The sequence below is a fragment of the Athene noctua genome, chromosome 6, assembly GCF_965140245.1.
Source record: "Athene noctua chromosome 6, bAthNoc1.hap1.1, whole genome shotgun sequence".
NCBI classification, from domain to species: domain Eukaryota; kingdom Metazoa; phylum Chordata; class Aves; order Strigiformes; family Strigidae; genus Athene; species Athene noctua.
The window spans coordinates 50,104,233-50,131,867 of record NC_134042.1 but is presented as its reverse complement, the minus strand read 5'-3'; the positions used below and the strand labels follow the sequence as shown (position 1 = coordinate 50,131,867).

The window sequence follows — 27,635 nt, the reverse complement described above, 5'->3', positions numbered from 1 at the left end:
GAGCTGTGGGGGGATGTGGGGTAGGGGAGAACTTTGTAGAGTCGGGCTGAGGGTTGGACTCGATGATCCCAAGGGTCTTTTCCAACCTGAATGATTGTGTGATATAGAAAGGGGTGGTGAACGAGTGTGTGGTGTTAAACCCAGCTCGGGAGGTTTTCTGACCTAGGAACCCTGTGAGAGCACAGCGCAGGCAAGGTTGCAGGACTGTGATGGGTGGGAGAGAGGGCTTTACCCCGCTTCATCCTCTTGAAGACACTGTCTCCCAGGGGCAGCTCAGTCTAGACACCTTATGGCAGCCCTGCGCCGAGGGAATTTGCTAACTCATAGCTGGCCAGGCCAGGCTCCCCTGGCAGTCTCAGCGCTTCGGGATGCAGCTGTGCCCGGCCGTGCATCCTTTGTGCAGGATTCTCTGATCCTTTGTGCAGGATCGATGCCTCTTATTGCTCTACAGCATCCCCTCTGCCCTGACTGGGCAGTATGTACGCGTTGCCTCAATGCTTTATTTCTTGTTTCTCCGTCATTAGCTGGGTAAGATGCAGAGCTCTGCGCAAGCCCGTCTGGGAGAGAAGGAGAGGGATGTCTGGTGCATGCTCAAAGCGGTGCTGCCTTTCCCAGCCTCCTCGGAGCCTTGCTGGTGATCGTTGGCTGGTTGTCGTGCAGCAGAGGTAGTTCAGCATAAATAGAGTGAGCAGAACTCATGTCATGGCAGCAGCTGCCCTGAATGCGATAAGTGCAAGGGAGACTGCAGCTTGGAGAGAGATGTCTTTCTTTGCCGGTGCTGTTTGCGGAGGGCAGATAAGCTTTCTGGAAGCTGAAGCTCTCTGGAGAACGTGTAGAAGGGATCAAGCCTGACTGTAAGGTCTGTTCAGTGCTTGGCTCGTGGTGTCGTTGGTGGCACTGTGATATGTTTGTAATGTAAACAACTGGGGTGAACACGGCTTCAAAAAGGATCCACACAGCTATCGCTGCTGATCGAATTAATCCCTAGAGGGCTGCTGGTAAGCAACCTAGCCCATTCGATACAGGCTTGTTCCCTTCCAGAGAAATAACAAGTTAAAGCTTCCCATCAAACCTCTGTTTTCTCCCCTTGGTAGTTTCTTCTTTTCCACACCATAGAGTAACTTGGTTCAAATATCCTCAGACTGGCAGCACCACATAGCATCTGTGTATTTTGGGGAGGGGGGATCGGGGCCCAGGCTGCAGCCTCTGCTTTTCATGGGCAGTGCTTGGATAAATAAGGCTCCTGGGAGCCAGGAAAGGCTGGTAAATTGGCTTTCTCAGGGTCTGGTTAGGCAGCCTGTGCTTGCACAGATGATGGGTCACGGCTGCGTTTCGTGCTCTGGAATGAAATGTATTTATTGTGCAAACTCATTTAAGGAAAAAGCTGACTTTATTAGTTGGTCTCTGGAAAGCAGTCGGTGTTTCTGTGTTCTGTTCTTCCACAGCTAAGGAAGAACAGGCTTAAGCAAGCACTCGCCAAAGGTGTGTTGCATAATTAGTGACGTGCAGTTTATCTAATTTATTCTTCTGTAGGAGCTTAAATACATTAGACATCGTCTGTCAGTCTGTACACAGGCACAGTGTGAAATATGCTGGTTTAATTTATTTAATTTTAACCAAAAATAAGTCCTAGAGCAGTCAAAGAATGCTTTTTTCCTTAGACACTAATAAAGTGAGCTGTATGTCCTGTATTATGGGGCTGTCTGTGTGAGCTGGGCCGTTTCCTTGCTGCTGTCTGACAGCCCAGTCAGTGTGAATGCAAATTCTGATCTCCTTCACCTTTCCACTCTGAATCACCATATGGAAAAGAGACATAGATTCCACCTGGCTTTAGAGTCATGGAAAGGAGCTATTATGAAATGGGGAAAAGGAATTTCTGAATGAGCAGCTTGAGGATTGACGTAATTGCAAGGCGCCGGGAGAGAGCCGACGGGAAGGAGGAGTCAAGTTAGAAAATGAGTAAAAACAAGAGTGTGTTTAAGAAAGCTTAGCTCTCCTTCCTTTCCTTTCCTTTCTGGCCAGGTGATGTTTTGCCATTACCATGTACAACTTCCTTCAAAGCAGATAACTAATTTATGCCAGAGAGACCAACTGAGATAATTGATTTCCAGTAATGCACGGCCATTTTATAAAATAATCTGGCTCTCCCATGCAGCAGATAATCTAACAAACAGAACATGGAAGTTTCCTCACATGGAAATAAACATGAAAGATAGTTTTGTCTGCAGATGGCAGAGATAACAGGGCTGAAATTAGTTCACACACCTGCTTAATATAATGCCTTTTCTCCTGATTATCTCCAGTGATGGGTAATCAACACATCCTGCTCGTAATACTTTGTATTTTACCCGTGTGGTACAATCAGTCTGGCTTTCCTGGTGCTCAGGTGATGGAAACCAGGGCCGCTTTGGACTGTTACCCGTGTCTGGAGACATTCTCGAAAAATTTATAAATACCCGCTAAAAAAATAAATACGTCCTTTACAGATTCTGATGTTTTGAAGGGACAATACAATCTCTGCTCCTCTGCACTGGTTGTTGCTCTTTCCAGCAGCTGAACTGGAGGGAGAGGAAAACCTGGGAGATCCCATCCAGGCACCAACAGCAGCAGGCATCCGGCGCCGACTGTAGCAGGATGGGACAGTCTCCTCTGCCCCCTGTCACAGTGCTCAGATCCTTGACCAGCACTGGCAGTCCATTCAGCTGGCTGAGCTGGGGCATCCGTGCTGCCTTTCCCTCTGCGTGAAGCCCACAGACAGCAGGGTTTGTGTCCCCCTCGGTACCCAGCTGGGTGCTCTGGCTTCAGCTCCCATTTCTGCTCATGTGGGACGAGTAAAATGCTTGTGCCCTTCACCCTCGGAAGTGGGACTTGTCTGGGCTGTGGAGGTGGCACAGCTATTTCACCTAGGTTGGCTAGAGTCAGAAATGTTTAGATTTAATTCAATTTAGAGATTTTTTTTTCCTGCTTCTGCCATGAGTCACATCCTATAGAAGGTTCTCTCCACTGTCTTTTCTGTGCAGCTGTAAAAAGAAAAAAAGTTTTGACTCAGCTGAGCAGGGTACTGGGAAACACCGTGGGAGAGGAGGCATATCCTATCGTAGACTTTATATGACACTTTTAGCGTGGCAGAGCTTAAAAAGAGCCCACAAGCCTGTGGCCCTTTGTCACTTGTCCATACTTACGTGCTGGGAAGATCTTAATGCTGGAAATGGTGTTTGGTGTGTGCAGCAAGAGGACTGACTGCTCTCAGAGGCTTTTATTTTTCAAGTTATTTGGTGATGTGTGCCCGGATCATGGGTCCGTGTATTTGAAATGGGAAGCGTTTTTTTCCTGGAGGCCCCTGAGCAATGACATGGGGCAGGGGCTGGAGTTTGAAGGGAGTTTGGTGCTGCTGGTCCCCGGCTGCTGTAGTCTGGTGGAGAATCTAGCTTTTCAGAGTGTTTGGGACTTTTGTTTTGCTAAAAAACCTCCAAGCATTGGGAAGAAAAGATCTTTGTCTTTCAACTGTGAGCAAAGAAAGCTTGTAGTATATGTCCGAGAGCCACCAGAAATCCCCTAGCAACCAGCCTTAATGATCCTGATATTTTGTTGCAGGATCATAGGAAATCAGAAACTCGTACAAAAGCACTGCTGTTATTTAAAATACAAAGTTGCTTCTGGAAGCTTCTTTATAAAGAGGCCCAGAATGGGCAAACCCTATTCCTCTTGGTATTTATAGCTTGCCTTTTAGCATGTGCACACATAGTCCTTGTGCTTTCAAAGACGTGGACTGGCTGAACACTGATTTCCCGAGGTCAGGGTCTGAAACAGAGACTGGGGAGATTTAACTTGAGGCTACTGTGTTTGGAAAGTTGCAGGCTGAGCCAACAAACCGGGAAATTTTTGTAGAAATGTGGGGGAACTTTCCGTCACGTGCTCCCTTCCCTGCTGGCGAGGAGATGTCACATGGCTGTAGGTGAGCTGACTGGCATAATTAATCACCTTCGGCATCTCTTCCCTGTGCCGGGAAGTTTGGAGACAACGAAAGGAAAATTACTGGAGCTGGCCTGTGCTTTGCAAACCCCAGGGCTGTCTGTGGATGACAGGCCTTAAAACTCAGCCTTCTCCTGTATTGCAGCAGGTACACAGAGCAGCCCAGATGGACTGTGAGGCTGTTAGAAGCTGTATAAAGTGTAATTGTCTCAGCTGTGCTGGCCTGGAGGATCACACAGGTGATAGGAATCTATCTGGTGTGCTGCCATTGCCAAGCGTGGACACGGTGACTGAACGCTGGGTCCCTGCCCGGCCCCTCCAAGGGCTCCTGTGGGGGACAGCGTCGTGCTTGTCCCTTCTCCCCTGTCCCGGCGTGGAGGTGAGACCCTCTTGTAAGGCTGTAGGAACTCTACACAGCCTGGGCAGTGCTTGCCTCTGCGCCGGGGAGCAGCTCCGTGGGGAACCTCGCCCTTTGGAAGTGGGAGAGTGAGCAGTGCCTGTGTTTTACGTCTGCTTTCCACTTGGGAGTAAGGAAGTGGCTTTTATCAGGATGGGCATGTGTCTTTGTGGCCTGGTTCCTGCTGGGGCTGTCTCGGGGGAGGCCGTTGATGAGGTCGATGGCAGAAGCAGCAGATTACGCTTCGAGCGTTAGTGCAGACTGCAGATGGAGCAGGACTCTGCTGTTGCTACAGAAACAGCCGTCACACAGGATGCATAAAGGCGGTGTCCTTTGATAGAGACAGGAGCTACTTAGACCCCTCAGTGTGAATGCTGCGTCCGTTTTTGAGAGAGGCTTCGGGAAGGACCTGGTGGTCCAGAGGAGAGAAGTCAGATGCCTAGATGATGTGAGCAGCAAGGGATGACTGTGGGGCTTGGATCTTTCTTGTCTAGCCAAGAGAAGGCTAAGGGAGGTGTTATGGCCTGTGTTAAGGCTAAATGGAGGTGTTATGGCAGTCTTTGTGCATGGAAGAAGTTGTTGGAGCCAAGAAGAGAGTGATCTAGATTTCTCCACGTCAACTCTTGTAGGACAAAAAGTAATGGGTGTGTTTTATCAAGGGAGATTCTGGCAGGGAGCTCTCTGCCTGCCAGGAGCACGTGGACGGGTGGCCCCAAAGTGGCCTAGAGCCTGCACTAAGATGTCTGAGGACAGGTTTGACAGACATCTGCTCTGAACGATACTGTTTTAGGATGGATATTTGGGTTAGCTGACCTCTTACCACTCTGTCCAGCCCTGCTGTCTGTGATTCTGCACTTTGCAGAAGAAGGAACCTAACAGATTATTTTTTTTTTTTTACTTGTTTACACAGGTAGTTTTGCAGAGAAGACTTACGAGTGGAGCTCAGAGGAGGAGGAGTCCGTGAGGAAGGCAGGACCAGTGCAAGTCCTCATTGTCAAAGATGACCATTCCTTTGAACTGGATGAAGCTGCGCTGAACCGCATCCTCCTCTCAGAGGCTGTCAGAGATAAAGAGGTTGTGGCTGTGTCTGTTGCTGGAGCTTTTAGAAAAGGAAAATCATTCCTGATGGACTTCATGCTGCGATACATGTACAATAAGGTATGGCTCCAGCTCAGGTGGCTCTTCCCAGGGGTAGGGTGCTGCTGCTCCTTGCTCCCATGTACCACCCAGGGATGAGCTCTAGCCTTGGTGCTCTAAGAATGCTCAAGCCTCTCATCAGCTGAGCTTCCAAAAATAAAATAGAGAATAGAGAACAAAATAGAGGAGATCCTTCTAGAGCCCTGTGCACCAGTGGGTCTCTGGTCACTCCTGACTTTAGAGCAGAGATGTTCACATTTTCTACCCTGTAGAAAACCTCTCTTATAGGGGCCGCCCCCCTCCAGCACTGGGGTGGAGGCCGCACAGAGGAAAAATCTAAACCCAAAGTGAGGTGAGATCTCCAGCAACAACTTCTGTTCCTACCTGCAGGAAGCAGTGGACTGGGTTGGAGATTATAACGAGCCTCTGACTGGTTTCTCCTGGAGGGGAGGATCTGAGAGGGAGACAACTGGCATCCAGATATGGAGCGAGGTTTTCCTGGTGGACAAGCCTGATGGTAAAAAGGTGTGTGCTTCTCTGTTGCATAGCTGTCTGTTGCTGGTCAGCTCATTTTTCTTTCCCAGCTTTTGTAAGACTCTCCTGCCTTGTCTTAGGTGGCCCAAATGCCTGTGCAAGTTTAGAGAAGGTCTTCAATACCATATTCCTAATTTAGCATGAATGGGTTTAATGTCATGAGTTGATATGATGTCACGGTGTCCCTGCTATAATGTCTCAGTGTCCCTCTTAACTCTAGGCATCCCAGAGTTTATTTCTCTGCTATTTGCAGGAATCTTGAATCTGAGGTCCTTGTAACTACTCCCCTTTCCTAGAGCAATAGAGGTATGGTGGAGTGTCTTCATTCAGGGTGATCAAATACAATGCAGACTGGATTTTGGGGCATCCTGCAAATTCAACTTACAGCCAGGAATATTTGTATTCACCTCCTCCTTAATGAAGACCCCAGCACCAGTGACCCTGAATTATTCACAGTGTGATTTCTGATTCTGGCTGAATGTGTTTTGGGTTAAGGAGCTGTGATAAGCTGCCACATTTGGTTTCTGTGATGTGAAGCTAATGCAGACTTGGGAAGAGACCCATCTGCACTGACAGCAAGTATTTGAGGAGCAAAGCAGTCCCCTCCCCTCATTTTGCTGCCTGCTGGAGGCATCCTGCCGAGTGACTGGGGATGCCCTTTTCCTTTGTCCTCCACCAATTCTAAGTCAGAGGCAGGAGCAGTGAGGTTCCCAGCACAATAATGCAGCTGACATTTACCCCCAATTCACCCCTTTAGCATTTGAGAGTGGTTTTGCTTGGACGCAGATGCTGCACGGGTGCAGCCAAGGTGACGTGGAGCTTTCTGCCTCTCAGGTTGCAGTGTTGCTGATGGACACGCAGGGGACCTTTGACAGCCAGTCCACCCTGAGGGATTCAGCCACCGTGTTTGCCCTTAGCACGATGATCAGCTCGATACAGGTAAGAAGGGGGATGTCTCTAGGAGTCGCTTCCTAAAAGACAATGACAAAAACCCAGTAGCTTGGCACCAGCCTAACGCAGCAGCTAGGCAGGGCCTTTGGTGGCAGAGACAAAGGCCAGTGTGTTTGCTGCACTGAGCGCAGGATTCAGACATGCCTCCATCATCCCAGGCAACAGTCTCTTCACCTCATCTCACCCCAAGAGCAGGAGCAGCAGCTGCTGCACCCCTTTGCTTCCAGCTACCAAAGAGGAAAGGACCTTGGTCTGGGGAACAGGGTGTGCTTTTGTCTTGGCGCCGCTGGAGAAACCTCTGGGCTGGAGGTTTTCATACACCAGTGTCATGGATGAAAGTATTAACATGGTAATGATTTAACAGGAATTTAGATTTATTAACAACTAGCAGCACTTGATCATTACCAAATAATTCAGAAAATGTTATAAAAAATAGCAACTTGTTTACAGATTCTAAGATGACAAGATTCACACTAACTTACTTTATGGTATCTTAAATCTATACCTACGTACATGCACATACACAAACACAAAATGTACAAACACACAGAGAGACAAAAGTATTTGGATCCAGTAGAATGAAGTATGTACCCACACACACCAGTAAGCAGAGAAAGAGTGGGTGAAAGAGAAGCTAGCTCAAAGTGAAATTTCCCTCCTCTTGAGTTTAGAGTAAATACTCACAGTGCCTTGGCATTCCTCATCAGGTGATAATTGAGACTTGAGGGGGTTGACTTTGCCCTGGCCTTCCCTCAGCTCTGGCAGCAGACCACACGTTAAGCGTTTTGATACCTGAGAGGCATCCCAGCTCAGGGGAGATGCTGGTCACAGCCCACTGTGATCCAGGAGAGCTCAAAGGGTCTCCCTTGTGGTCACAATTTATAGGGTCCAAGATAATTGACTTTTGTCAGATACCTTTTGCTCACGCCCAGCTCAAACAATGAAGTATTCTAGTGCCTTCCAGCAGTTGCACAAGAACTTGATGAATGTGCAACTCTGTTATTGTTCCCATTTGACCCCATCCCAGGCACAGGTGTGCCAGGCCCTTGGGAGATGATGGGCTGCTAGAGCCCTTTGGAGCAATAAGGAGGGCAGGAGCCAGGCTTGTTAAGGGGTTTTAGTAGTCCTTGTCTCCACAGGTTGGTGTATAGCTCAGGGGAGGCGGATGGAATCACACCTAGCACCAAGCAGCCCGACAAGAAGGGGTGAGAATTGCACCACCACAACCAGTAGCCATGTAGCCTGCTTGGGTGTTCCTTCCTCCTGTACGGCCTTTGCTCTTGGAAGGCAGTGTGAATGGGATGGAAGCTGTGTCTTGATGCAGAGCTCAGCACATCATAAAAATGGGAAGAAGGAACATTATTTGGACCTAACAGGCTTCCAGGCTGGTGCATGGCAGGCCTTGCTGCTCCTCTGCTGGAGTGTTCTGCTGTGCAGAGAGGAGCAGTGCCTGTCTGTCAGTGGGAGTCTGTCCAGCAGTACAGCTGTGCTTGGAGCTTGTCTTGTACCAGCACCATGGGCCAGCCGGGACTTTGGCTGTGTCCACATGGTAGTGTCATAGGCTTTAACCACACCGACCCATGTGGTGGCCCGAAGGATGGGCTGTTCTGAGTTGCTCAGAAGCTTTTGTTTTTAAATGCAGGTTTACAACTTGTCACAGAACGTGCAGGAGGATGATCTGCAGCACTTGCAGGTAAGACCCTTGTCCCTGCTGCTCCTCATCACTGAGCTGCCTGGACTATGTCCTGCACTTGCAAGCCACATTGCTCTGAAAAGGTGCTTTCACATTGGTAGCCACAAAATATTTTGCAGTTTCCCAGCTCTCATTTTGGTTCACAGGCAGGGAGGAACAGCTGTTTGGGGTTGAGATCTGTCTCACCTACCCTCTTGTAGCGTGGCTCCTGGGGGCCTGGGTCCTTTGGCAGGGCAGTCAGTGGGACACTTGCCAGGAAGGACTGTTCCTGTCTCAGGGGCACATCTCTTCCTCGAGGCTGATGGCCTGTGGAGCTGGAAAGGGCCCATGGCTGTGCTTCATGCTTCAGTGAGTGGCTGGAGGGCACAGAGAGGCTGAAAGAGCCAAGGCTGGTAAGTCAGGAGGCAAAAGTGACTGAGAGGGGAAGTGGTGACTGTCTCCAGCTGTGTCTGAGGCTGCTGCAAAGTGGAGATCGTTAACTTTTCTTAAATCCACAGTGCAAGGACAAGTTGTCATGGGTGCTGCTGCAGTCGGAGAGAGTTAAGTTGACTTTCTAATGGTGAGGTTAGAGAAACATCAGACTTGTGTAGGGCAGGTGTAGAGTACCCGTCACAGGTCTGCCAGGAACAGTTTGAATACAGCTCGCAGCCTGTGTGTCCTTCCATGGGATTATACAGGGTTCCTCGGGGAGCAGAGACCCATCAGAGGCCAGGACTGATCCATGGGGCTGGAAACATGCAGTGACTTGAAGCAGGGGGCTGAAGTGCCTGGTAATAGGGAGGGAACCAGGGTAGTTACCCATGTCTTGGCTGTACTCCTGATACTGTGAGCATCCGTCTGCGGCTCCATGAGCAGTGGCAGTAAAAGGGCTCATTTGAAGTGATGGGGAAGCTGAAGGCAGAAGGTGCACTGTTCACACTGTAGGATGGGATCTTTGCATTGTTAGGAGAAGCCCAAAGAAGTTAGGAACTGGTTTATAAGCCTGGATATTGACATCTGGTGCTGGTTCCATACCCTAAGGGTAATTACTGTTGGAGACAAGCAACTAATGGGATTTTTGTGGCACAGATGTCCTGACGATTTCCTGTTATTACCTCTGGCTTTCTCTTCTGTTTAGGTGATTGATAGGTAGGTTTTTCCAGGAGCTTAAGAAAAAGGAAAGAAAGACAAAAGTCCAGCTGGAAAAAATCAGCATTTGAAGACTGTATCATTTCAGTCAGTAAATATTTTTAATAATCATACCTTTTTAACACTGAACTTATCCCATGCAACTTTCACTTTGGATCTTAAGTCATTATTGTTTAACATGTTGACCCGTTTCTAGGCATCTGTGAAATACATTATTGTGCCTTCAGTTAGAAATTAAAGTCCAGAGAGGCTGGAGAGCCTTCAAATCTTGGTGGTATGTTGATCTTACAGTCTTTGCACAGTGGGGGTTTGCAGGGAAAGGACTTAATTCTGAATTCTGCTTCTTACTGGAGTGTTTAAAGAGAGCGAGGCTCCAGCAGTCCCCTGTAGCCCATGAAGTTTCTGGTTGGTATGAGAGCAACAGCAAGCAGCTGGCTTGAGCCGTTTTTCACAGATTTAGCAGCCAGAAAGTCTAGGCTGAGATCTTTCACCTGAGGGCTCAGCATGGTTCTCCGTAACAGCTCTCTGCCTCTCAGATGTGAGCTGAAATCACACAGCCAGCCAGTTTCTGCTCCAGCTCCTCAAATGCTGTTGTTAGCCCCAAGTCAACAACCTCCCCATGCTGTGTGTGCCCAGGTGGCCTGCAGCCTGGCCATGTGGCCCGCAGCCTGGCCGTGCAGCCTGACAAACTAACAGTCCTGTTGTTCTCTGCTTCTTTTTCCAGCTTTTCACCGAGTACGGCCGGCTGGCCATGGAGGAGACATTCCTGAAACCTTTCCAGGTGAGTCCAAGGGTCCTGGCCAGCTGGTGGCCCGCTGGCTGGAGATGGCTTGGCCCTGAGCCGGGTGGCTTCACCACGAGGTGTCACTGCAGTTTGCAGGACGGGAGGAGATGGGGATGCCTGAGGACTGGCTCAGCTGCACGGCATTGTGCTCCCTTGCCTCCAAAGAGCCTTCCAAATACATCCGAAATCCCTCTTTCTTTCCTCTCTGAACCCCTGCCATCCCCAGAGCTCTGCCCTGTCCTGACAGATGTCCTGCCAGGCTTGGAAAGCAGGTTTTGCAGAGGGTTTGTCTACCCGGGGACTCTGCCCAGCCTTTGCTCTGAGAGGCTTGAACCTGCTTGCCCTGGGAATCCCTGCTCCTGGCAAAATGAAAGGACGAGGATTAGCTCAGAGCTCTTGTGAGTGACAGCAGAGCTGTGGGAAGGTTTGGTTTAAGTGGGGTTTTAACTTCAAATGAGTGACATCTGTTCACCCTGCTGCTTTCCAACCTGTGAAAAGCTGGCGTTCCAAAAAAATAAAAGGGAGAGTGTCAGGCAGATGCCAGCTTGCTCTGGACATCAGAGCTGTGAGCAGCTCTGGGGGTGCAGGGATAGTTGGCTGTGACAGCCCCTTCCAGGAGGAGAGGGAATATGAGTGAAAAGAGACAAAGCTGAAGGTACCCATGGCATGGCTGGGGCAGCTCGCTAAAGCTCCAGTCCTTTAACAGATCCAGTCTTTGATGGGCTTTGATCATGGCTGCACTGAATCCTGGGAGGATGGGAAGGTGGTTGAACAGGTTTCAAAGCTTTTGAGGGTCTGTGGGACCAGATGTGAGCCAGGGAGAGGGCCTAAGGGGATAGAGGGAGCCATGCTGTGAGGTCTCCCCCAGGCCACAGTGGAGCTGCCGGGCTCCTTGCGGGATCAGGGTGGTAAACTGAAGGAAAACACCTTCTGTGAGGCTCTGGCCTTACCCTGTACAAGTCGTTCCTTTAATCAGATGCTCTTTGGCACTCCCAATGGCTCGGTCCAACTTCCAGCTGGCATCCCTGGTAAGTTAGGTGGTAGCTGGGTGGGGACTTGTGAGCTTCCCAAAGTGAAAAACGGCAGAGAGCAGAACATGCTGTAAAAATGCAAATAGTGATTGGGAACAGGTTACAGCAATTTTACTTTTGCCTTCCAACCTAAAAAGAGAACTGCTCTCCTCACCACCATCCTGGAAGGCCTAAGGGGTTTATAGGGTGTCTGTGGTCAGGAAGTGGAAATAAAATTAAAAGGTTAAAAAATACAAGAAACAGACAAATTGAGATTTTGGGGAGCTTTGAGGATATATCGGATGCTGTCATGGGCAGATGACTGATAAACGATGTTAGAAAGCTGCCAGTAGAAACATACTACTTGTAGTAGCAAGAGCTAGGAGAAAATTGTAATGTAGTACTGAGAAAAGCCAGACATTAAACAAATATTTCTGTTCCTTATTTAAAAACTATCAGTCTAATGTAGCCAAATATTTCAGTGAAAGTGAAATACTTCCTACTCCATCAATAAGGAGGAGGCTGTAAGGGGGAACTTTTAAATATATTTAAATCATTAGGACTGGATATAGGCCCTGATTTTACCAAAAACTGTAATTGCTGTCAAGTCTTGTGGATAGCAAGTCTTGTCGAACTATCCCGTTATCAATTTTTAAAAGACTGTGAATTTGTTTGATAAAGGTAACTATCACCACGATATGTTGCTTTCTGTAAGCCTTATCTCCCTATGATGCAGATTAAAAGCAAGTGAACAACATACCAAATCTGCATTGTCTGGTTTAATCCATTGTAAATGGATTAAAAACCTCATTAACTGGTAGATGAACTAATTTTAATTGGGAATCATCATCCTTCAGAAGTGTTTCCTTGGGGCTCCCCCTCAAGGTCTCTCTGATTCACTGTCTTCATTAATGATCTGGAGAAAAATACCAAACGGCTGGTGGTAACCCTGTCAATGTGCTAGAACTTGGTGGAAGGATCGATGGTGATGTGGCCAGGTGAGCAACAGAGATCCATGGGCAGGGCCACCTCCCACTAGCCCAGGTTGCCCAAAGCCCCGTCCAACCTGGCCTTGAACCCTTCCAGGGAGGGGGCAGCCACAGCTTCTCTGGGCAGCCTGTGCCAGGGCCTCACCCCCCTCACAGGGAGGAATTTCTTCCTTACATCTCATCTAAATCTCTGCTCTGTCAGTTTAAAACCCCTTTTCCAGCAGGGAGGACAAGGCAGTGTGCAGCTCAGTGACTGTAGCTGAGGCTGGGCTAAGTCAGGCTAGCACCGAGGAGCACACTGTTAATGAGGGGGCAATTTAAGGGTTAGGGTGGCCTAACGAGAGATGCAGGGGCTTCTCTGGTAGCTGCAGGCTTTAAACTGAGACAGCTGTCTTTGCAGAAGATAGTATACAGCTTGAGTTTCTTGGGTGAGGTTCCAGGCCTGTAAATCAAACAAGCTGAACCTCTTTTGTTATTAAAATGTACAAATCTACAAAGGAGGCTTTGGAAGACGGCTCCTATAGGAAAATGCTGCCAAGCAGGGAGTGTAGAGAAAGCCTTGATAGCAAGTTGCATTGATCCTGCTTGAAGGGAAGAAATATTTGGCAGTGAAAAATGAACATTTCCTCTCCATGGTGTGTCCTTGCTGAATGTGCCCCACGAGCCCTCACCAGACCCTGGTCCTGGTCGTGATGCCCTTGCAAAGGCCGCGTGTGGTGTCTGGCAGTTTGGGCTGAGGGTGGCTCTGAGGTGTGGCAAAGACAGCATGTCTAGAACAATTTTGCTTAAGAAAAAAAGAAAATAATTGCAGAGTCAAACAGCGAGAGGCATGCAGAATGTGTTTGTGGAAAAGTCCTAAACATGGACATGTCCATCTCATGATCTTAGAAAGAACAGAACGTCCTGAAAGAGCTAACTGGGTGCAGTTGCTGTGGCTTGTCATGCAGCTAGGAATGACCAGCTCACTCTTCTCTCTTTTTTTTTTTTTTCTTTCCTTCCCTGATGTTTTATGGAAGAGAAATAAGGAGGGAAAATATTTTCCTTCTCTCCACTATATCTTTGTTCTAAACATAGACAATTTGTAGGGAAATTCCGACAAAATGGATTCCACTTGCTGACCTGCTTATGCATGTGCCTGAGAGGAACCCTGGCAGCCCTGCCAGGCCCTCCTGTGCTTCAGCATTCAGGCCTTCCCCCTCCAAACTGTGTATTTGTTACATGGGACATAGGTCCCTTGCACAGATGAGACACTAGAGATGGAATTTTTTCTGAAAACCGTTTTTTTTCTAAAGATTAAAAGTTGACTGTACTGGTATTTATTTATTTATTGCATAGGAACTTTGAATGCCTCAATAAAGATTACAAAAGCCAGTGATTTCTTATTCACCCTCATTATCCTGCATCTGCTTCTCGTTAAAAGTCTGTCTGGAAGGCTGCCCAGTGAAAAATGTTGAAAAAATGAGCCTGTAAAATTCCCATAGGATGGAACTAAATGTGGCTGGAATTAGGGAGCTCATTGCCTTTTGTCCTGGTTAGCAAAAATCTCTTTCTTGTTTTGCAGTTTAACTGACTGATGCTATTCTTCAAGCTAGGGAATCAAATTGTGGCCCAGCAAACAGTCATACAGCAGTCCTGGGTCTGCTCCCTCCTTCCCCTTGTAGGACACAGCCACCCGTGCAGCGAGTCTGTACGGTCTCAGCACTGGGGTGGCCTTGCACAAAGAGGTGTTTCCACCAGGAAAGGCGTGAGATGCTACTGGAGCTGGGCAGAGACTCAGGCCTGGGTCTTGTTGTGGCACAAAGATGGGGATGAGGGTGCTGTGAGGGGTTCTGTCACTGCTGCAGGCTCCGAGCAGGGGAAGGAGGCCCTGAACTCCCTTGTGAGCCCCTTTCTGATTACGTACAGCAGAGTTAGATGTCTCGTGTAGCCAGTCCTGGTCCTGCGATTAGCAGCAAACAGAGTGATGCCCTGAGAGGTGAGTTTTTCCAAGTTGGAGCAGCTGGTAACTATGACTCAGTGGCACTGACCCTGTTGTGTTTCTGTCTCCTTTTTCTAGTCCCTTATATTCCTTGTTCGTGACTGGAGCTTCCCGTATGAGTTTTCCTACGGATCTGATGGCGGTGCAAGATTTCTGGAGAAGCGGCTGAAGGTGTGTTCTCTCTCCTCTGGGTTCACTGAATGAGCAGTGCTAAGCCTGGGGGGGCACTCTCATGGGTGACAGAGTGAAGAGCCTAATCTGCATCATACACTGCCATCACCTGTGTGGGTTTTTTGGGCCCCTCACCCCAAAAAGGCCATTGAATGACTTGAGCGTGGCCAGAGAAGGGCAACGGAGCTGGGGCAGGGTCTGGAGCACAGGTCTGCTGGGGAGCGGCTGGGGGAACTGGGGGGGTTCAGTCTGGAGAAGAGGAGGCTGAGGGGAGACCTCCTGGCCCTCTGCAACTCCCTGCCAGGAGGGGGCAGAGAGGGGGGATGAGTCTCTGGAGCCAAGGAGCCAGCGCCAGGCCCCGAGGGAATGGCCTCAAGCTGCCCAGGGCAGGGTCAGGCTGGCTCTGAGGAAGGATTTCTGTGCAGAAGGGGCTGTTGGGCGTTGGAATGGGCTGCCCAGGGCAGGGGGGAGTCCCCGGGATCCCTGGAGGGGTTGAAGAGTCGGGCTGAGCCAGCGCTGAGGGATCTGGGGGAGTTGGGAACGGTCAGGGGGAGGGTCATGGTTGGGCTGGAGGAGCTGCAAGGGCTTTTCCAACTGAGGTGATTATGGGGTTCAGTGATGGAGAGTGCACAGGGCACGAGGGTGGGACCTTGATCTGGGGGATAATGGGCACTGGAGAGTGTAATCCTGGGCAGGGAGCAGGGACTGGGGTGCAGAGCACTGGCACCAGTGAGAGGGTTCAGCTGGGTGGCCACAGTTAGGTGTGAACTGCAGCGTACAGAGACGCTGGTTATGGTCACACATATCCAGTGCCTTAAAATTCCAGAAGAGGCATTTTTGGAGACTGAATTTCCTTGCCATGTTCAGTGGAGGGCTGAGGCTGCCTGTGCTAGGCCCGAGCCCAGGCTCCCTGGGGCTCTCTTGCTGGGAGAGGCGTTGGAGATGGGAGCCAGCAGATTCCCTAGAGGCCAGGAAGGATGTGTTAGTAACAGGTAGTTGTACAGTAAAACTGATAGGCGAGGGCTCCACTGGGATTAATCAGGAAATGCATAGACAATTTGGTAGTCAAGAGACCTAATTAAAGGGAAGACAAGAAAGGCCCTAGTGGGAAATCCCAAATATTTTTGTATTCCAGTCATACATGGACATGCACATTTTCCAAACGATAATAACATGCCCCAGGGCATGTGGTCAGAGCTATGCTGGTTCCTTGGTTGCTGGAAGAGCCTTGTTTTTCTCTTCACTTGGGGTATCTCTACGGGATGTCCTTCTCTGTTGCTTTTCCCACTTCAAGCAGCCACAGCATGGAGTACTCCGTGCTCCTGCCAGCACTGCTGACCTGGTGTTATGGGTGTCCCCATCAAAAGGAAACCCCCTGACCCCAAACTGGTCTCTTGCAGGTCTCGGGAAATCAGCACGAAGAGCTGCAGAACGTCAGAAAGCACATTCATTCCTGCTTCACCAAAATCTCCTGCTTCCTCTTACCTCACCCGGGCCTGAAAGTTGCCACCAACCCTAATTTCGATGGAAAACTGAAAGGTATGAAGACAAAGGTCTTGTTTTTAAGCGGATACTTTAGATGCCCTGGCGGACTGTCCTGCTGGTTCCTGAAACCTCTACAAGTATTTTCCATGCTAAAACTTCTGGGAGAGCAGCTGGATCCTCCTCCCAGTGATGTAGACAGGCTTAGCTCATTCTTCCAAGTCCAGCAGCTGCCTGTTCATCGCCAGGTGCTTTTAACTCAGGAGAGAGGTGGAGGCTGAAAAGGTGTGGGAAGCCAAAAGGGTCTTGGAGCCGCTGGCAATAAGCACTTTCAGGACAGGTGATGGATAGGCAGGGCTGAGATAGGGAGTTTATGGACACGGTGTTAAGCCTGCAGTTAACTCCTGTTCCTCACTGGCAGTTCAGCCCAGATGCAGAGTGGTGCAGACCGGCTGCTGCAAGGCAGACTGGTGCTTGTGGAGGGTGGAAAACTGGTTACATGTGCTCTCAAGGGAATTTTATTTCACTTTGAAAAGTTTCCAAGGAATATTTAATCTTCCTGACTTATCTGATCAGTGGTTTCCCTACAGGGCAGACTTAGTTCAACAGGTAAAAAAAAAAAAAGGAGGAAGGAAAAAAAGCTGTGGTAAGATTCTCCACCCTGAAAGGAGCCACATGCTGTGGAATTTTTCAGTTGTTTGCTGTGAACCAACTGCTTACCAGCATCTCTGGTTACAGGCTGCTTGCAATCTTAGCAGTATAGAAAGTAGCCCACTAGTCACTTGAAATATAATAAATTAGCAGACAGAAAGAGGTTACTTTTTTTCTGGTTTTATCTGGCTGGTGATCAGACTTGTTCTGGCAAACTCCATGCTAACCAGCAAGCAGGACAGCAAGGCCGGGAGGGGGAGGCACCCTGGTGGAAACGGAGCTGATCTCTGCTACTTCCCCCCTTAATTTCAGGTGCTGAGTAGTACTGAAGTAGTGGTGTGTCCAGAACTGGCACAGGAGTTGTCAGTGGCTTCTTGATACTGTTTTTCTTTTTCCCTCAGAGCCGTATGCAGCATTTTTTGTGCTCTGATGGAAGAAATGTGGGGAAACTTCCCCTCTCTCCTTACCTCCCAAATGCCTGGATGTTGGATTGGTTTTTTTCTGTCTCCGGCCTTGTACAGTTTAATTTAAATGGCAATAAATATATGTGGGACATTATGAAGTTGTAAGAATGCCTGTTAGTAGATGAGTCTGCCTCTGATAAAGTGACACAAGCAGCCCATGGGCCCCAGCTCTGTGCTTTGGCAAAGGGGACAGGCTGGTGGGAGCAGCAATTGTGCCCGTTCCTGGTCCCTGCACCGAGAGCTGTCTGATGGTGCAGTGTAAATGCACAGTCACTCACAGCAGCCCTTGGTGTACCTGTACCAAGCACCTAATAGTTTGCAAAAGCTTTAAAATGCTTTGCAATGAGAATTTTGTGTATGGGTTCATAGAGAACTAAGAACTCAGCACAAAAAGTCTTACCTGCTGGCTCAGGAGATGGCAGAGGTGAGAACCAGAGAGCCCTGGCAGAAGATTTCCACTACGGGTGCCATGGAGCAGAACAGAGAGAAGACACAACATGTGTCTGTGCCCTGTACACTCAAGGTCATGATTTACAAATTGTGTGTGTCTAGGCAAGAAGATGCCACGCTCTGGCTGTCGGCGCTGCGTGCACATTACCAGTGTCATCAGCAAGAGCAGTTGTTTTGTTGTGGTTTTTTTTTTTTTTTCCCCATGCAGTCACATTTGTGTTTGCACAAGTATTTTTGAGACCATGAAGCTGGTTTTTGGATATGTGCACAGCTGTATATTCTGCCCACGGGTTAAGGAACTACTTAATTAGGGCCACAATCATTTCTGAGTGCTCGCATCACTAAATTACAGGGTGTCTGAGCCTCTGGCTTGACTCTGCTGCTCTTGTTTCACGTGAGTGCACTGAAGAACACTGAGCTGGTGCTGATGACATTGGGTTTTATTTCCAGAAATAGATGATGAGTTCATCAAGAACTTGAAGATTTTGATTCCTTGGCTTCTTAGTCCCGAGAGCCTGGATGTTAAGGAGATCAATGGAAACCATATCACCTGTCGAGGCCTTGTGGAGTATTTTAAGGTATTGACTTATTTAAGAGAAATTTGGCTTATTAATCTGAGGCACGCTTCCACTTTTGCTGTAATTAAATGGGAAAGCAGCAGCAGACAAGCCAGCTGGAGGAAATGTTCTTGGTCTAGCTAATAGTCCTGGCTCCCATTGCTGCAGAGAGCAAACACCTTGCACTCAGGTATTTGGTCACGCACTAAGCACAAGAAGTGGGCAGGGCTGTTTCCCCCCTCCTCCTCAGGGAACTGAAGACCAGGGGGAGGTAGACTGAGGGCTGTATTCCTGTTGCCTTTGGAAAAAGCTTATTTTTGTTGTCATGACTACTGGGACATTTTCATGCAAGACATCAGTGAGTAATTCTCACCACCTACTCTCCAGGGCTACCTGACTCTGGCTCCTTCTCCTTCAGTGAAGGATGGAGGTAGGTGCAAAGCTGATGGTAGAGATATTTAGTGTAAGTGGTGGAGTGAGAGCCTTGAGTGCCTGACCCAGGCCACCCAAGGAGTCAACCTCGAGCCATGTTACGTAGCATTTTCTGACAGCATCCCCTGCCAAAGCCATCTTGTGTCAGGAATGTCCTCTTGTGTGCTTTTAACATCCTGTGAAAGCTGTGTCTGGAACTGGGTGGGGGTGTTTGCGTGTTGCTCATGTATGCCCAATTCAATGTGATTTCATTTTCTGTGCACTGTTTTGCAGGCGTACATAAAGATCTACCAAGGGGAAGAATTGCCACACCCCAAGTCGATGCTGCAGGTACGTGAGTGTGAGCTGGTGGGCATTCACACGCTGTAATTGCCATCGATTCCCAGTTAATTGTCAGAGATGTCCAGTTAGTGCAGGACATTGGGTCTTCTGTGATTTTATTCCAAATGCCTTAGTGTAACGACCCAAGAAACAGCCCTTTTGGAATGATTTGGCATGGCTCATACACCTCAGCCGGACTGTGGTGCTGGAATTATTCCCCTGCACGTGGGCAGAGGCTGCTGGGCTGCAGCTCTACTCTGGGAGCCAGGTGGCTTTGCGGGAGGTTGCAGCTGTAGCTGTTTACATATGACTGAGCCTTTTATCTGCTCTCTTGCTGTTTCCCACAGCCAAAGCCAAAGTTGTCAGTTGTGCTGGCTTGGAGGGTAGGAATCCTCTCTGCAGGCAGGCTTTTGTCTGGAGGGACTGAGGAGACTGGACTTGTAAATACGGGATGATCTTAGGCTGGGGAGAGAATACTTGGCTAAGAAAGACAAGGGAGCTGTTTAATTCTGTACGTGTGCACCAGTGTACCATGAACCTGTGAACCCCGGGTACCCAGACAGCCAGTGGCTGCTGCTTTTTGCAATTACACTTCTTAACCCCATCTTGTATCCTGGCTTGTGTCAGCACTGGCGTGGCCAGCAGGGACAGGGAAGGGATCTGAGCCCTGGGCTCGGCACTGGTGAGGCCGCCCCTCGATTCCTGGGTTCAGTTTTGGGCCCCTCACCCCAAAAAGGCCATTGAATGACTCGAGCGTGGCCAGAGAAGGGCAACGGAGCTGGGGCAGGGTCTGGAGCACAGGTCTGCTGGGGAGCGGCTGGGGGAACTGGGGGGGTTCAGTCTGGAGAAGAGGAGGCTGAGGGGAGACCTCCTGGCCCTCTGCAACTCCCTGCCAGGAGGGGGCAGAGAGGGGGGATGAGTCTCTGGAGCCAAGGAGCCAGCGCCAGGCCCCGAGGGAATGGCCTCAAGCTGCCCAGGGCAGGGTCAGGCTGGCTCTGAGGAAGGATTTCTGTGCAGAAGGGGCTGTTGGGCGTTGGAATGGGCTGCCCAGGGCAGGGGGGAGTCCCTGGGATCCCTGGAGGGGTTGAAGAGTCGGGCTGAGCCAGCGCTGAGGGATCTGGGGGAGTTGGGAACGGTCAGGGGGAGGTTCATGGTTGGGCTGGAGGAGCTTCAAGGGCTTTTCCAGCCGAGGTGATTCTGTGATTCTTTCTGCCACTAAACTTTGTGCCCCTTTTGCCCTTCTTGCAGGCCACAGCAGAAGCCAACAATTTAGCAGCAGTTGCCACTGCCAAAGACACCTACAGCAGGAGAATGGAAGAGGTAAGTGGTGCTGATCATGTCGTTTCACAGTGCTTGTGTCTCCTGGTTTTCCTGTCCTCACAGAGAAACCTCCCCACCTGGGTTCCTGATAGAAAACATCCTGTGTGCACTTGGCCAGGACTGGTTACAGTGCTGCACATTCAGCATCCCAAAGGGGGTCTCTCCTCTGTTTGTGATGAAAAAGGGGCTTTCTGGCAGGGTGGAGGAGAGCAGTGCCTGCTCAGGGTATGGCAGGACGGGGAAGGTGACTGACAAATGCTCACAGTTTCATTCCATGGCAGCTTTTTGCAGACCACATGGCCTCTGCTGAATTTGCATCCACTTCCCAGCATTCCCCAGCATGGGTAGGTGCAACCCCAAAATGTGATGTAGTGGGGTGGTGGCACCGTGTGACCATGCAGCCCCTGCTATGTCTGGTGCTAATTAGGGGCTCAAGTAATTATAACTGGCTTTTCACCCATGCCCTGCCCTGTCAGCCCACCTCCCAGTTCTGGTGAGGGGATGGTTGTGATGTTTTAAGGTGAAGCTCAGACTCCAGCCGCTTACAGGCCCCCACTCCGTTCATCAGTATTGGAGATCGCTGATTATTGGCAGCCAAAAGCTACAGATCTGTGTGGCCAAACTGTCTGTCGACCACCCTGGGCCTTAAAACTAACATGTCCATACCCCAAAGCAGAAGGAAAATGCTGTGGAGTTTCCAGCATGAGAAGATAATGGGGTTCAGGGCCCTGCTGGTCAGTGTAGCTCGGCTCTTGGTGTTGCCTGAGATCCTGGTCTGGGCTGTGAACGAACTGAGCAGGGGAGCTGTGGGGTGCAGCTTCCCAGTGCAGACACTGGTGCCCCATTTTAACCTCCAGATGGACAGTGCAGTCGTGGAGGTTTTCCTGTGGGATGTCCAGTGGTTTGCATGGCCCAGCACAGGAGCTGCGGGTGCTGAGGTTTCTGCTGTGTTTTCCACACAGGTCTGTGGTGGGGACAAGCCCTTCCTTGCACCTAGTGACCTCCAGACCAAGCACATGGAGCTGAAAGAGGAGGCTGTGAAGCTCTTCCGCGGGGTGAAGAAGATGGGTGGGGAGGAATTCAGCCGTCGCTACCTCCAGCAGCTGGAGAACGAGATAGATGAGCTCTACATCCAGTACATCAAGCACAACGACAGCAAGAACATCTTCCACGCCGCCCGCACCCCGGCCACGCTCTTTGTGGTCATCTTCATCACTTACGTGATAGCTGGAGTGACCGGCTTCATTGGCTTGGACATCATAGCCAGTCTGTGCAACATGATCATGGGCTTGACACTTATCACACTGTGTACCTGGGCTTATATCAGATACTCTGGGGAGTACAGAGAACTGGGCGCAGTAATAGACCAAGTGGCCGCAGCGTTATGGGACCAGGTAGGATAAAGAGCTTTTGATTTAAAACAAACCAAAAAAAGAAACCCCAAAACCAAAAAAACCCCCCACCCTACCAATTTCTTAAGCGTTGAGTTTCCTGGGGCTTTTCTTTCCCTTTTGAAATGGCTTTTGCATTTTGGGTTGTTAGAAGCTCTGGCTGGGCAGATTCAGCTGCTTGTGCTGTGATCAGTGGGGGGAGGACCCGTGCCCTGTCTTCTTCAGACAGCAGGACAAGAAGTTTAAATCCCTTCCTTAGACCTTCTAGATGGGGATAGCGGGGACAGGGGAAATGGTTTCAAATCAGTTTGTGGAGTTGATTGCAAGGAGAAGTCTTAGGGACTTAGGGTGGGCTTGGGTGGGACTGCCCTGTGGTTTTAGCACAGGTAGGAGCTAAGAGATGGGTTGGAAGAGCAGGAGGGAACAGCGAGGCTGGAGCTGGGTCACAACCTCCCCCTGCTCCAGCCTGGGCCTCCGAATCCTGCCCAGTGTGAAGGACAAGCCGTGTAGATCTGGGCTGGGGATGGGAAAACTCCCAGCAAGCTGTTTCATTCTGCCTTTTCTTTCTCCTTGACTTACCCATCACCAAATCCTAGTTTGTCGAGCCTCAGACCTTTGCCCAGGGTCGCACGGGGAAGGCGTTCCCAGAGCCACTGTGTGTGCTTCTGTGTGCCTGTCTGTATGTCAAAAAGACACACCCGTAGCCCTCCCCTGGTTCAGGGGAGGGATTTTTTGGCTCTCCCCGGGTCTGCCAGAGACCAAGGCCGGGTCTCAACTCTGCCCTGGGCCCTGATTTCCCATTACAGCTACAGCTGTGCTGGGTCAGTTGGTCTCGCCCACTCTTTTGGGTTTTTTTCTTTTTTTTCCAAACAACAAGTGAAAGTCTTGGTTGGTCCCCAATGTCAAACAGGAACACCTCTAAAACTGGTCCTAGTGAGAAATCCCCACCCACACACCCTCCTGCATTGCTGCGCCCGGCCCTGGCAGGGTCATCTCACAGCCCACGGCCGCAGTATTTTTAACCCTTGGTCTTTCCTGTTTCCCCTTCTCCAGCAGCCCTTTACCCCTCCCTGTTGCAGAGCTGCCAGGGAAAGCCCAAACCCCCTTCGCCCACCAGAAGGTGGCTGCGGGTCCACGTGCTGAAATAACATTTAAAGGGCTGTGCTGGCAGCGCAGGGGTGAGCTCCTTGTTTGCTCAGCCCTCAGAAGCCACCAGCTGCAGTCGTGGGTTTTATTTCTGTAGTGCTCCAAGGCAGGAAGGGCCCTTCTCCACAGCTTCACCTGCTCCTTCCCTGCTTTTTATCCACCAGCGAGGTTCGGATTGGGAGCAAACACGTTTGCCTGCTTCCCCAAGAGCTGCAGCTGAACGTGCAGCTTCGGGAGGAAAAAATTGAAGCATTTCTTATTCAATCCCTTCATTCCCGAGGTGGATGGTGGTGTTGCTCGGCTGAGCTGCTTTTAAAATAAGGCAGATGGAGAAGGCAGCCCATCGCCCAGCTCCCAGGCGGGCTCATCCTGGCTGCCCTGTCCTCTGCAGCCTGAGCAGCCGCAGCAAACCCCGTTATGGTGCCCTCAGTGTCAGGTTTTTGCTCGAGGACACTTCCTGGCTGCCTTTGGGTGTATTTAAGCCCGTCCCTGTGCAGGAACCAGTGAGGGGTTTAAGCAAGAACAGGGACACGGGAAGCCAGAGCCGCTGCCTGCTTGCAACGTGCCCCGCTGGGGGAAAAATAAAAGAGGTTAAAGTGCCTGTAGCTGCTTGTTGGCACCCGGCTGGCCCCTGCGGCGTTCCAACTGGAGGGAGGGTTCTCCCGGGAAAGGACCCGCGCAGACGGGCGGTACTGGCCCAGCGTGGCTGGCTGGCCAGCGTGGCTCGGTGCCCCGGTGGGGTCGAAGCCCCCGTGGCTCTGTCCCCTGCCAGCAGTCAGTGTCCCGTGGCGGTGGGACCGGGTGAACGGAGCCGTGGGGTGTCCTGCGAGAGGGGGCAGCCTGCGTGGGGCAAACCCTGCTGGGATACACGGCCACGGTGGCACCAGCACGTGGCTGTGGCCAGAGGTGTGAGCACCATGCGCTCCCATGGATGTGTGTGATACACAGAGATCCTTTTTTTTTTTCTTTTTCTTTTTTTTTTTTTTTCCCCTTTTCTCCCCTTCTCCCCTTTTTTCTTTCCAATGCCTCTCCCCAGGGAAGCACAAATGAGGTAAGTGGTTCTTGTTCTCCGCATGACACTGCTCTGCTCCCGTGGGCTCCCGGGGAAAAGTGTCTCAGACCCAGATGCATGTTTCAGCCGTGTCGCTGCCCTTGGGCTTGCAGAGGTCGGGGAGCCACGAGGGCTCTGGGCAGCAGCAGCAGCCTGGCCCTGCACCGGCCGGGCTCGGGTTGCTCCCTGTCATCCACATGCCTGGGAAAGGGGATTAAACGTGGGCGCTGCGCTCCAGGTGGTGCTGGAAGCCAAGCGGGGTAGAGATTTGGGCAGGGAGGGTGTTTGTTCTGATGGGGATTTTCATCTTTCTCCCATCGGTTGGGTTCGGGGATTTTCCTCAGAGGTCAACCCAAAACACCAGTTTGTTTTGTAGCACCAAGCGCTCGGGCAGGGCCCCCTCCCCAGCAGCCCCCGGACTTGGCGAAGCCTCTCTGCGCCCATGTGTTGTGTTTTGGGAAAAAAACCACCCCATATCAGATTGAGTAGGCCGAACACAGAGCTTGGCGGGCACCTTTCATCTCTCCAGCCCCTTCTCTCCCTGCTTGGCTGGGGAATTGCCCCAAGGGGAGCTGGGGTGGCCACTCAGCCCTTGGTGGCCAGTGGCCGGGCTCGGTGTGGCTCCGCTTGCCCAGGGGCACAACACTGAGCCGCTTGCTGAGGGCGGCTGGAGCCTTGTTTAGGCAAAGCTTCGTCAGCATCTAATTAAAAAAAGGAAAAAGGCATCCTTACTCGTCCATTACTGTGCAGGTAGGTTAATCCTGCGCTGCAGCCAGGTGCCTCAGTCCGGCTGTGACGAAAGAGCTCCAGCTTTTAGCGTGTTGCCAAACCTGACGGCTCCAGCTGTCAGTGTCACCACACTTGTCAGCCACTGAGTTCTGGGAGGAGTGGCTCTTAAAAGAGGTACAGGTCCAAAAAGCTACTTAAAAAAAAAGAAGTTAAAAATCAACCCCTTCTCTCCCCCAGCAGCCAGCCCAGGCCAGCCGCTTTGCTTGGGCTTGTGCAACGTGGTCTTTGCTCTTGCTGACCTCTTGAACAAATCCAAAGGCAGCACTGTCACACTGGTTTGGCGTTAAAAAAGCCTCAACTAGCACAAAATGCTGCGAGGTCGCTGATGTAGGATTTGACGGTGTATTTTCAAGAAGAAAACCCAGAGAAGCTGCATGATGCCTCCTCTGCTGCCCACCCCGCCGACCCCCAACCCCTCGCGTGCGAAGCCCCGTCGCCATTTCCTGGGGCTGGGTTGGGCTGAGGGCAGCAGTGCCTCAAACCCCCCCGGAGGCTTCTCACCCCCCACCCTCCTCCTTGCTGCTGCCTCCTCCTTGCCAGGAATGTGTCACCCTGGGAGCAGGTGGTTTCCTCCTCGTCTGCCCCTTCCCACGCCATCCTGGCTCACCAACAGGCTCACCTGGAGCTGGTGGGGTTTCAGTTGTTGTTTTTTTTTTTTTTTTTTTGTGTTTTGTTTTTTTTTTTTTTTTCTTTATTTTTCCCACATCTTCATTTGAAATAATGACATCAGAGCTGTGACAGCCAACTCTGTGTCCAGCCCCATCTGCACCGGTGGCACCGGGTAGGGGAGTCCCTGCCTGTTGCCACCCCTTGGGAGGGCCGTTAATCTGCAAAGTCTGCGTTAATCTGCAGAAAAATGATGTAGGCAAACCAGGTAGCCATTACATAGCAACGCCCTCTGTGTGATGCCAGCTGGATCTGCCTGGTGGGGGGAAACAAAACGCTGAGGACGCAGAAATTTAAATGCAGAAAAATATCCAACACCACCACCCCCCCCCCAAGCCCTTACTTATCCTCCAGGTAGGCTTCGAGTTACTACAACTCAAAGTGGCTCCTCTTAGAGCTGAGACGTTTGACAAATTAGCACACTGCTGATCTTTATCCTATTCCCTGTCAGACGTGTGAGACATCAAGTGTTGGTGCACAAAGCAAACCGCCCGCTGCGGTGATCCTGTCGCTGCTGCACGGCCCGTACGGGTCAGACACCCTGGGGCTGGAGCTGGAACCATCTTTTCTCTCTCTCTTTTTTTTTTTTTTTTTCCCCCCAGGCTTTGTACAAACTGTACAGCGCAGCTGCCACTCACAGACATTTGTACCACCACGCCTTCCCCGCACAGAAAGCGGAACCCGCCGAGGGCTCGGAGAGGAAGATGGTGTGAGCCGGGCGCGCGCCCGGCGATGCATGAAGGAGGCGCAGCCCCCTCCTCCTCGGTCCAACACCCTCATCCTCGTACCCATCACAAGCTCCTGCCGTGGAACAGGGAGAGCAGAGAACAAGCGACGTGTCCGGTGGTTCGGTGTGTTCGTTCAAACACGGTGTTTGACGGGAAGATGGCAGCATGGTTTTTTTTTTGTTTGTTTTGTTATTATGTACATATTGGTGCTGCCGCAATGACAAAGTGCTTTTAATTCGTAACAGCCAGCCTACTTCCCAGCTAATTTATGAAGCCTTATTTTACCTTTCTTAATTAGTTATGGAGTCACTGAAGAAATCATCATTTACATCATACAGCAACTAAAAATCTCCCAGACCTTAGCTTCTTCAAAAGCCAACTTCTTTTCAGATACTTGAACAAGTTATAACATGTAACTGAGTCTTTTCTTCAATTAACCATTTAATTACATAATTAAAAATGTATTAACTTGCTTTATCAGAAACTGTAAGGGCACTTCTGCTATGGTATGTTAACGATCTCGTAAGGACAGCCTACTTTTCTGTTCGTAATCGATGCACAAAGTATCACTTTGTATATGTATTGGAGAAAGTTTCACTGTATTTCTGTACATATATTCATTATAGTGCATAGAAAGTGTGTTCAACAGTTCTATTCTTTTATCGTCAGAACTATTAAAGTTTGCTTTCGGTTCCTAAGAAGTTGGTCCTACAGGAGGCAATTATTGACTAACGAGGTGAGAGCTTCTCCTCTTCGTTTTTTTTTTACATTCTCGGTTTCCTTTTGGCCTTCAGAATTGATGTTTGAGTTGATATTTTGAAAATACTCTGGGCTGTCTCACACCCAGCTGTGACCTTCTGTCACCCAGAAGGTAAAGTTGGTTTTGGAAGTCTTAGGCAAAAGTCTCCAGCTTTTCACAGCGGAGGAAAAGCTTCTTCAGTGACGCACGGCCAAAGGAAAGGGCTGTGCTGGGGCCCCCTCGCAGGGGACAGCACCGGGCAGAATCTCCCCACCTTGTGCTGCCTGGGAGAACAGACACGTTTCACTGTGCAGAGATGGACACTTGGGGCTCAGCTGTGACTGCCCGGGGCAGGCGGTGGCACCCTGGCAGAGAACAGAGCCAGCCCCAACAGCAGCTTTGTCCTCCCCGCGCCAGGGGCCCTGCCGGCTTTTCATGGCATGGTTTGGGTTGGAAGGGACCTTCAAGATCACCCAGTGCCAACCCCTGCCCCAGGCAGGGCCACCTTCCACTAGCCCAGGTTGCCCAAAGCCCCGTCCAACCTGGCCTTGAACCCTTCCAGGGAGGGGGCAGCCACAGCTTCTCTGGGCAGCCTGTGCCAGGGCCTCACCCCCCTCACAGGGAGGAATTTCTGCCTTACATCTCGTCTAAACCTCCCCTCTGTCAGTTTAAACCCGTCACCCCTCATCCTGTCCCTCCCCCTG

At 50.5% G+C, this 27,635-nt stretch overlaps 1 protein-coding gene across 2 annotated transcripts in view; it reads left to right on the top strand.

Moving 5' to 3' along the window:
• The window catches only part of ATL1 (atlastin GTPase 1), a 33,278-nt gene extending 6,400 nt beyond the window's left edge, over positions 1-26,878 (top strand). The window contains exons 2-14 of one of the 2 annotated variants that reach the window (XM_074909012.1): positions 5,280-5,527; positions 5,897-6,031; positions 6,875-6,979; positions 8,634-8,684; positions 10,537-10,593; positions 14,652-14,744; positions 16,145-16,283; positions 18,242-18,369; positions 19,054-19,110; positions 20,350-20,421; positions 21,384-21,815; positions 23,995-24,009; positions 26,067-26,878. In XM_074909012.1, coding sequence (XP_074765113.1) covers positions 5,280-5,527; positions 5,897-6,031; positions 6,875-6,979; positions 8,634-8,684; positions 10,537-10,593; positions 14,652-14,744; positions 16,145-16,283; positions 18,242-18,369; positions 19,054-19,110; positions 20,350-20,421; positions 21,384-21,815; positions 23,995-24,009; positions 26,067-26,177 — 1,643 coding nt within the window. In that variant the 3' untranslated portion in view covers positions 26,178-26,878. The remainder of the gene's footprint in view (positions 1-5,279; positions 5,528-5,896; positions 6,032-6,874; positions 6,980-8,633; positions 8,685-10,536; positions 10,594-14,651; positions 14,745-16,144; positions 16,284-18,241; positions 18,370-19,053; positions 19,111-20,349; positions 20,422-21,383; positions 21,816-23,994; positions 24,010-26,066) is intronic. The other variant, XM_074909011.1, reaches the window with a different exon arrangement.
• The last annotated feature ends 757 nt before the right edge of the window (positions 26,879-27,635 follow it).